Genomic DNA, 10,086 nt, shown 5'->3' with positions numbered 1-10,086 from the left:
AGTGTAAAATCAGGTGATCAGTAATAAAAACACGTGGTGGTATGGTACTTTTGTGAGACATTTTAGCGAAGGTTATCTATATCATTGACAATTACTACTAACAATGGAAGGCTATAAACCACTCAAAGGAAGTTTATATGGAAGTTTTGGCTTTAAATTGGATGCGAAAGGAATCTTAACAGACAAAAGCATAGTTTACTGTTTCCATTGCGAACAGAGCTTTTCCTACCACCGCAGCAAAACAAGCTTGCAATACCATTTGCGAAAAAAACATCCTCTTGTCACTAAAGCTAAACCTAGTGATGATGTAGAGTCAGACTCGGAAATCACAGGTATTTTTGCATGATCATATGCATTCATTTGGTCAAAATTGTATTTGGTTATTTGAATGTTTCTCGTTTTTCTCAGCGCATGCACTTTTGACTATAACCCAAAGTGTTTGATCAGTTCCCGTTCAAAGGTCTCTAGTTTGATAGAGATGGCCTTATTTGAATCTACGGGCGCCGTAATGTTATTTAGGTATTCAGATGGAGTTCCGATATTTGTGATACATTTAAAAGTAATAATAATATATATAATAATCAAATTATTCTGGACTCGAGATAATTAGTAGTTGGATATAGTCGTTCATCTCAGGTGAAATATACCATTATCAAAGATCAATGGACCTTAGTCTGAACTGACAGACAGGCCAGGTGCAAAGGGAKCTCTAACTCTTTGGAGAAAATATTTCTGTCAGGAGAACATCTTGAGATCCTTAGTCATGTTTTGAGATAGAAAAGGAAATCAACATGCATGCCAAACATGATGGTGTATCATACAATTAGTGCATGTTTTCTGTGCCCTTTTTAATTAGCTGTTATTGCCAAAGTAGTTAAATGGCAATTATTTTTCTACATCTTAATATTTGGGAGCTATGTAAAAAGTCACAGATTGACCTAACATTGAACAAATGTGTATTTATCTTGCATTCCAGTGATCTCTGACAACTCTAACATGGATTTCCGAGGGTACCCGTTGTGCAGCAGTCTGGGACCAAATTTGAGGAGAAGGGGGGATCGGGGAGCACCAGGACTGGTTCTGGATAGACGCAAGTCTACAGTTTGGAATTACTATATCCAGCTTAATGAGATGTATGTTGAGTGTAATATATGCAAGAGACAGTTGTCTTTTCACAACAGCACTACGACTATGAGGGAGCACCTTGTCCGCAAACATAATATACGCGACAATGGGCCACCTGTACTCCATAACACAGTGGTGGCCTTGGCCCCGATTCCAGCTACATCACTTCAGCCAATGGCCCAGCCCAGATTCCCCTGCAACATCTCCACTACATCTACTACTGCCAACACATGCATGTTCCAGCCAGATTTGCACGTAGTTGTAAAAGAGGAGCAGCAGGATGCTGGCTTATCTCCTGAACAAGGGACGGCCAAACGTGCACGAATCACATGTGCTCCCCCAGATGTAGGATGCGGTGCCAATGCAAACCCTGTCTGCAGCCGAGATTTGGAACCGTCAAATTCAAATACTGGATTATTATACAGTGAGAACAACCACTTTGGTGATAGCAATCGCAGTGGCACTTGTATCAAGGAATCCAATGATAAGCGAACTGGGTTCCTGACTGACCTAATATTAGAAGTGGTGTACAGGGACTTGCAGCCACTGTCTGTGGTGGAGGAGAGGGGATTTCGTCTTCTATTGAGCTGCTTAGAACCACAGTACCCAGTGCCGTCTCCCTCTCAGCTCGGCAGCCTTATTTGGCATCGCTATGATGTTCTTAAACGGCAACTGCAGCAGTGTCTTCAGTCTGGCCTGGCACCACGTGGCATAACACTTTGCACTGAATACTGGAGGTCAGTAGCAGGTTGTGAGGTGGGAGCAAGCGGCCGGCTGTTCTTAACTGTAAGTGCACATTTTATTGACAAAGACTGGCGCTTGGCCCGTTGTGTGCTGCAGACCCGTCCCATGACCGTTATCAGAGAGAGGGCTTGTGGAAGTGGGTTCACTCAATTTGGTGACACCCTAAAGGCAGTTCTCTCCGACTTCCATCTCCCCCAGAGCTCTGTTTTCTGTGTTGTGCACGATACTCCCAGGATCTCAGAGGCCAGAGGGACTGCGAATATGGGACTTCAGAAAGAAAATCAAATTGCTGGACCAGGCCAATCGCCTCAGGATCTCCCAGAGAGCTGGGTAGCATTACACTGTGCAGGGGAAGCCCTCAAACTCTGCATCCAGGAAGGACTATGGATGGAACCTGTCAGACAGGCTCTTTCTGAGGCCCGCAGGGTTATTTCACATTTCCAGCATGACACACCTGCTGCTGCCGCTCTGATCCACAAAGCAGAAGCTGCTAATAAAGCCGGTGCTTGTCTGGCGCTGGATGACCCAGGGCGCTGGGCAACTACTATCGACATGTGTGAGAGTCTGCTAGGGCTGAAATGGGTGGTGAGCTCCGTTCTAGAGGAGCAGAAAGCTGCTCCAAATTTAGTGGACCACCAGTGGCGTCTCCTCCAGGAGCTGGTGCCAGTTCTTAAGACCATGCGCATCGCTGCCTCCTTTTTGAGTGAGGGCATAAATGTGTCCATCTCCGCCCTTATGCCGTGCCTGCATGGCGTATTCCGTGTCCTAAGGCAACACATCGCAGAGAGCAGCTGCCCTGTGGCTCGAGGAGTCATGGAGACCGTGCAGTCAGGAATGGAGCGACAGTGGAGACTGGGTGAAGAGGAGGCCTTACTGGACAGCCCTGCCGTCCTCTCCTCATTCCTGGACCCGAGGTTTAAGGAGCTGCGCTTCCTCAGCCCACATGCACGTAGTAAGCTGCACGACAAGGTTAAAGAACTGTTATCTGCTCAAGCGCAAATAGAGGCAGAGGAAATAAGCAGAGAGCGTGATAAAGGAGGTGATGATGAGAAGGGCGAAGAGGGAAGGGAAAGGGGAGTGACTAATATGAGATTGATTAACTCTCAGTCAACAATCGTTCATCTGCAGCCCCCTTCCTATAATCAAGTGAGCCCAGTGGCCAAAACCATGTACGACGTACTGCTAGGAGAGGATCCCACTGAGCGAATGCCTGAGATCCACCAACAGCTGGAGAACTACATTGCAGAGCCGTTGTGCAAACGTAGCCTGTCACCTCTCCACTGGTGGCGCTCTAAGGAGCATCGCTTCCCTGCCGTGGCCAGACTTGCCCGTACATTTCTGGCTATTCCTACTACGGCTGTGGCTGCAGACAGAGCTTTTGCTCCTAGAGAGACTACTGTTGCTCAACGCAGGGCCATTCTGGGGCCCCAGCATTTGGATCATATTCTTTTCCTTCATCAGAACAGTGACTATGTGGAGAAACTGATGGGAGGGTCTACGGGGCATGGAGAAAGGGGCAGTGACAGGAATGGAGCCAAGAAGACAAGAGAGACTCTGTATCAGTCTTTAGTGTCCTATGAGAGCAAGACTTGGTTGGGAGGGGAGGAGTTGTGAGCTTGTAGTCAGTCTAAATACCTTCCTTTATCATAGTAAGAACAGAGTTGTGGATATGCACACTCAACATAGGCCTGTGAGAAAATATCTATCCATTCCTGCCTAAGATTTAGCTGATTTCATCTCATCTAGGTAAAGAGTTGAAAAATCAATGACAAGGCAAACAAATAATGCAGCTATTGGGCTCAAAGCCACACTTGTGTGCCGTCTGTTTTTACATGTAAAAAAAGTGTCTGGCCTACATATCTACATGTGAGCTGTGCATTTTCATCATAAGTCGTTGTAAAGTGCTTTCAATGTGTACCATACCAAATCATATGTATCCTATATGTAAAGTTGTGAGGAGTTGTTGCACTTTGTCCTTGGTTTGCATGAAGTAAAAACACTGGTTCAGCAGAGAAGCTTGTACAATAATTGCAGTATGATGTTCATTTGTGGTCCCGTGTGGCTCAGTTGGTAGAGCATGGCGCTTGCAACGCCAGGGTTGTGGGTTCATTCCCCACGGGGGGACCAGGATGAATATGTATGAACTTTCCAATTTGTAAGTCGCTCTGGATAAGAGCGTCAGCTAAATGACTTAAATTTAGAAGTAAGAAATGTCTCGAACACTATCCGTGAAGAACTGTTGCATTAAGGGAATGGTTAAACATTCAAACATTTTCAAACAAACAAAAGTATTTAAATAACATTTATTTTAAAACAACACCTGAGTGAGACAAATGTAACTTTCATCAACACTCTCACAATAGAGGAAATACCACTTAGGTAAACAAAAATATATACGCAACATGTAAAGTGTTGGTCCCATGTTTCATGAGTAGAAAAAAAATCCCAGAAATGTTCCATATGCACAAAAAGCTTATTTATTTATTTCAATAGACTGATTTTCTTATATGAACTGTAACTTTTTTAATTCATGCGTTTTATATTTTTGTTCAGTGAATTTGAGTCCCGGATTTATGTTTTCTATGTTACGCATAGTCTATGAGACCAGTCTGCCAAACTAACTGGCTGATGAATTGCATAGGCATACTTGCTTTCCTATTAGTCTTCTGGTTTGGCACAAGGGCTGCCAATTTTTAAAAACTATTATTATTCAATTTTTGGGCCCTTTTTTTCCCATCCAATTTCGTGATTACAATCTTGTCTCATCGCTGCAACTCCCCAACGGTAGAGGGAGAGGGGAAGGTCGAGTCATGCGTCCTCCGAAACATGACCCGCCAATCTGCGCCTCTTAACACCCGCTCGCTTAACCCGGAAGCCAGCCGCACCAATGTGTCGGAGGAAACACCGTTCAACTGATAACCGGTGTCAGCTTGCAGACACCCAGCCCGCCATAAGAAGTCGCTAGAGCGCGATGAGCCAAGTAAAGCCCCCCGGCCAAACCCTCTCCTAACCCGGACGATACTGGGCCAATTGTGCGCCGCCCTATGGGACTCCCGGTCACGGACGGTAATGACACAGCCTGGGYTCGAACCTCAGGCTGTAGTGACGCAGCAACACTGCGATTCAGTGCCTTAGACCGCTGCGCCATTTGGGAGGCCAGYGCTGCCAATTTTTATCGGTACCATGTGTGTCCGAGCTTTTTTTATTTTTATGTCCGAGCTTTTCTTATTTGCCTTCTCAGTAGAAAATTGCATTGTTTCACTCCTCCACCGAATCCCAATTGATATGTCTGTGTTCGGTGCACTTGAACAGCTGTGGTCAACACCCATCTCCACCCTCTGAGCATGTCCCCGAGGCAGCATCGGCTCAGGCAGCTCAGACCACTGTGTTCTATTCACAATTTCCAGCTCATTCTTTGCAATCACTACTTTTCACATTCTTCTACAGCAGAATAAGAGACTCACCAACACATCAAGGACCTTTATTTGTTCTATATTACTCCACCATCATGTCTAGTGGGGGGCTGAAGGACAGAAATGCTGAAACGCTGGAGGATGTTAACGCAGTCACAAAAGAGCTCAAGTATCTTTACTATAAGAGGCTGCTTCCCATAGAGAAGCAATATGGCTTCCAACACTTTCACTCTCCCAGCTTTGAGGATGCCGATTTTGACAACAAACCGATGGTGCTGGTGATGGGTCAATACTCGACAGGGAAGACTACTTTTATCAGGTGACTTAAGTTATTTAATCTATTATAATGGCTCACGGGCCTATGGCACAGATACAGTATTTGCCATACAAATGTCTTTCTTTTATATGGTGTATGTATGTATATTGCTTATTTATCTCTTTGTGTGTGTGATAAAGATATCTCCTTGAGCAAGACTTTCCAGGTAGCCGTGTTGGTCCAGAGCCCACCACAGACAGCTTCACTGCCATCATGCATGGGGAGGTAGAACAACTAATCCCAGGCAATGCTCTGTCAGTAGACCACAAAAAGCCCTTTCGCCACCTCAATTCTTTTGGAAATACCTTCCTGAACAGGTAAGAGGACATCAGGGCAAAGTTAGTGGTTGTTGGCAAAATAAATGTTTTAATTGAGGTGCAGGGACAGGAAATATAACCATGCCAACAAAGCATATCAAGGAGTGGATGGAAAACTGAGAATAGGGAAAGGGGGGGACATGAGAAATGAAAAAGTGAGCTGCATTAACTTTAGTGCTACCAAAGAGGACAAGCTTGGAAATGTTATTTAGAATTTCAATTTCAACATATACTGCATCTTCGGTGATGTTTGAAAAACATGCAAAGTTTGATGCAGTCAGTCAAATTCTTGTTTTCTCTTTCCCCAAGATTCCAGTGTGCCCTGCTGCCAAATCAGGTCCTGGAGAGTATCAGCATTATTGACACACCAGGCATCTTATCTTCGGCTAAGAAGAGAATGAGTCGAGGTCAGATGCAAGAAAGATAAATTGAATGGGGGATGGAGAAGTCCTACTGTCCTAATATATTATCTCAAATCAATTGTTTGAATTGAAAAACTTTTCAGTAGTCCATGTATTCTGCGTATACCTTATCCTGCTGGAATTTTGACTTGTAAGACGGGTGTTGATTAAAAAACAATAATAATAATTTTGAGGGTGCTTATATTTGTACAAGTGTGTTTAATAATTGGAAATGTTTTTGGGGGATATCCCAACTCTCCCRGAGACACCCTCGGTCCTCAGAGAGAGGGTGGGTCTTGATTTGAAGCAGAATGTATGATGTCAAATTATTGTATGGGATGGGAGGACTGTGCAGATTATTTTTACTCTGGAGATATTCATCCAAGGGTGGAGCTGCTAACAGCCGCTCAATCAAATGAAATATTTTAGGTCCACTGGGATTATGCATGTTGACCTAATTCATAGAGTTATTAAATTTCACTGTTCCACTTCTTTTAATGGATTCATACAACTTCTGTGCTGTTCTTTTTTAATTTAGGATATGATTTCCCAGCAGTGCTGCGCTGGTTTGCAGAACGTGTGGACCACATCATCCTTCTGTTTGATGCACATAAACTGGAGTTCTCTGATGAGCTCACACGTGCCTTTGGGGCTCTGTGTGGCTATGAAGACAAGCTGCGTGTGGTACTGAATAAAGCAGACAGGGTCGACTCTCAACAGTTGATGCGAGTGTATGGTGCTCTCATGTGGTCACTGGGGAAGGTGTTTCAAACCCCTGAAATACTCCGGGTTTACATCGTCTCCCTCTGGTCACAGCCACGTCTGTTGTCTGACCACTGTCAACTGCTGGAGCTTGAGGAACTGGATCTTTTGGAGGATATCCGGAACCTGCCTCGAAATGCTGCAGTACGGAAACTTAATGACCTAGTTAAGAGGGCACGCCTAGTTAGGGTGAGGCACGTTTATTGTCTATATTCATTTGATATAATTGTTTATAAATAAACGTAAGTGTATATTTGGAGAGCATTTGCACAGGCATGAATCTATAAAAATGACGGACTCTTTTGAAACCAAGGTTAAGTGCTTCCCATCTTTGTCCTCCTCACTCTAGGCCCATGCACATATCATTAGCCATCTCAAGCAGGAGATGCCCACAGTTTTCTGCAAGGAGAGCAAGAAGCAGAACCTGATCTATGAGCTTCCTCTCATCTTCTCCAAGATTCAACAGCAACAGCGAGTACCAGCTGGTGACTTCCCTGACTGTGCCAAGATGCAGGTCTGCTACCCTCCCAATTTTGTTGCATGCATATTTGGTTGGATTACCTATTCCGTTTACCAAGAACTCATAATTAGAGTCCTATGTTTTGTGCAGTCATAATGTGACATAGTAAGATTTTATCCTGTATTTTAAGCCATCCAGAAATAAGAATTACACAAAAAAATGTAAGCAATTGTCTGACGATGGCTCTGTACCAAAAGGGAAGAATTTTATGAAAAAGCTTAAAATAAAGGTTCAAATCCAGTCACGTCACATGATTGCACAAAACACAGGGTCCTACTCATAATGGTTATTTATTACAGGAAACAGAAAGCTCTCAGGATCAGTACAACTTCTAGAAAATCAGACCAGTTGATTATCACTTACTCAAAATCATGCTCGTATGACTTTCCTGCTTTTTTCTGTTCTCAGGAACGACTAATGGGTCAAGATTTCACAAAGTTCAAGACACTCAAGCCCAGCCTAATGGCTTCCTTGGACAAGTTACTGTCCAATGACATTGCAAAGCTGATGCCTTTACTACATCAACAGGATCTGAAGAAGGCTTCCCTGCCAGGGATTCCGGATGGAACCTTCTTGGAAACTGGCAGGTCTCTCTTTGAGCAAGTTACAAAGAGTGGAGAAAGCAGGGAAATACAGAAGGATGAGTGGGTGGTGACAAAAGATAAACAAAAATATGATGAGATATTCTACAATCTCTGTCCAAATGAGGGCAAACTGAGCGGTACTAAGGCCAAGGAGTGGATGGTCAGCACCCACCTGCCAAACTCAGTACTTGGCCATATCTGGAGGCTTTCTGATGTGGACTGTGATGGCATGCTGGATGATGAGGAGTTTGCCCTAGCCATCCACCTCATTGAGGCCAAGCTGGAGGGCCATGGGCTCCCAGGAGAGCTGCCTGCCCACCTGGTGCCACCTTCGAAACGTTTGCATAAAGGATTAGCTGTTTAGCTTAGTCTGGCAGGTTGAACAGGAGCCTATGATAGGCTGGGCYAAGCAAAACTAGAGAACATCAAATAATGCAGTCAAAAACAACAACCCTTTTGAATGAAGAGAAATAATTAAACAAAACATTTGTTCCTAGAAAAGATGACTGGACAGGATAGATTTCCAACAACTTGGTCATGTCAGGCCACCCACTGATTTTCCCTGGGAAACCACAATCCTGGCAGGATTTTCCTTCCAAATGATGTACTGTCTACAAACACTACGCATTTATATTGTGGATCCTGACACTGGTTCACTCCAATAGATCGCTGGATTGTGAATTGGACTCGTTCTGTCATTTCCTGATTTCTTGTTTTGATTATATGTATATTTCTATTGTATTTTAAGAAATACAAATCACTACAAGTGAATTGCCAGTGACAACAATTTCACCGAAATGCAAGTTACTCAAAATAATCAGAAAAACGTCAGGGGTTACAATTGTATAAAACTATGATAGAGTTGTAAGAATACATTGTTATGTCATTGACTAATTCTAGAGATTTTATTACATTTGGGGACAGATTTCAAATATTTGTTTTTGTATATGTAAAATTGACGAGAGAGAATTAAGAAATGAACAACTAATTCCGTAGCTTGTTTTCATTTGAATAATATATTACATCTTTCATTGTAAATACATGGGTCTTATTAATGAGATAACACATGTAATTACTTAACTCGCTCCAAAGTAACTTCAGTCGCACTCATAAAACGTGTATAGTAGTTTCCCCTTTTTTTAAATCACAAAACATGCTATTAAAAGTTATTACAATGGTATAGTTTGTGCAATATTTTAAAGTGAATTTGTTTTACTTCATTTGAAATACAACATTTGTGGGGGAGCAACCAAGCTTTCTTCCATAAAATTTCAGTAATATGTCTACATTCCAGAAAAATCTCCTCTTGAGAGAGATCTTGTTCTTGGAATGTAAACGTTCCCTTAATACATTTCTTATCCAGCTGGGGGCAACCATACAACATAAATTGTGCCTCTATCTTGACATGTTCTACAAAACACGAATTAGATTTAATTGAGTAAATCCTGAAGGTATTGCTTTGCATGTAGAATTAAATTATTTAATGTAATGAGAAGTTATGTTTCTAAGAACATTCTATAAGAGAGTATATTCCCGTTATCAAATAAATCAAGCAAAAATATAATGGTTATTTCAAATCACTTAGGGAAGAATAAAGACTTGTTTTTAACAATATCTTTGTTGAAGAAGTGTTTCGTGGCGGGAGAAGATGTGGACATTACGCATTTWCCAGGCTAAAAGGGCTTCGTTCTCGAAAGTCTAGTGGTCACYTGAATGCAACGATGACGTAGTTGGAAGGTCGAATTTCCCAACCAAACCATTTGATGCAAGCTTTTAGGGGTAGACAAAATGGACTGTTTTATATATTTACTTATGTTAATAAATCTATGTATGAAAACGTTATGTATATGTATAGAAATAATCAAGACTAGAACATGCACTTATTCTTGCCATACTTGTTTTCA

At 42.7% G+C, this 10,086-nt stretch overlaps 2 protein-coding genes across 2 annotated transcripts; both read left to right on the top strand.

The window, feature by feature from the left end:
* The first annotated feature begins 11 nt into the window (after window positions 1-11).
* Window positions 12-3,822, top strand: zbed4l2 (zinc finger BED-type containing 4-like 2). The gene is made up of 2 exons (XM_023988065.2): window positions 12-332; window positions 977-3,822. The coding sequence occupies exons 1-2, from the start codon at window positions 104-106 to the stop codon at window positions 3,481-3,483; spliced, it is 2,736 nt and encodes a 911-aa protein (XP_023843833.1). The 5' UTR covers window positions 12-103; the 3' UTR covers window positions 3,484-3,822.
* Window positions 3,823-3,906: 84 nt separating this feature from the next.
* On the top strand, window positions 3,907-9,794 carry ehd2a (EH-domain containing 2a). Its single transcript, XM_023988063.2, has 6 exons — window positions 3,907-5,601; window positions 5,739-5,915; window positions 6,225-6,322; window positions 6,855-7,267; window positions 7,428-7,592; window positions 8,007-9,794. The coding sequence occupies exons 1-6, from the start codon at window positions 5,378-5,380 to the stop codon at window positions 8,544-8,546; spliced, it is 1,617 nt and encodes a 538-aa protein (XP_023843831.1). The 5' UTR covers window positions 3,907-5,377; the 3' UTR covers window positions 8,547-9,794.
* Window positions 9,795-10,086: the final 292 nt, after the last annotated feature.

The sequence above is a fragment of the Salvelinus sp. IW2-2015 genome, linkage group LG5 (genome assembly GCF_002910315.2).
Source record: "Salvelinus sp. IW2-2015 linkage group LG5, ASM291031v2, whole genome shotgun sequence".
NCBI classification, from domain to species: Eukaryota; Metazoa; Chordata; class Actinopteri; order Salmoniformes; family Salmonidae; genus Salvelinus; species Salvelinus sp. IW2-2015.
This window is presented reverse-complemented; position numbering and strand designations above follow the sequence as displayed.

What these genes read in the sequence shown, in the direction of transcription:
- zbed4l2 (XM_023988065.2), top strand. Translation starts at nt 104, where the DNA reads ATGGAAGGCTATAAACCACTCAAAGGAAGTTTATATGGAAGTTTTGGC. An exon ending in GTCAGACTCGGAAATCACAG is followed by an intron (nt 333 to 976) that starts GTATTTTTGCAT and finishes CTTGCATTCCAG; the next exon opens with TGATCTCTGACAACTCTAAC.
- ehd2a (XM_023988063.2), top strand. Translation starts at nt 5,378, where the DNA reads ATGTCTAGTGGGGGGCTGAAGGACAGAAATGCTGAAACGCTGGAGGAT. An exon ending in GGGAAGACTACTTTTATCAG is followed by an intron (nt 5,602 to 5,738) that starts GTGACTTAAGTT and finishes TGTGTGATAAAG; the next exon opens with ATATCTCCTTGAGCAAGACT. An exon ending in GGAAATACCTTCCTGAACAG is followed by an intron (nt 5,916 to 6,224) that starts GTAAGAGGACAT and finishes TCTTTCCCCAAG; the next exon opens with ATTCCAGTGTGCCCTGCTGC.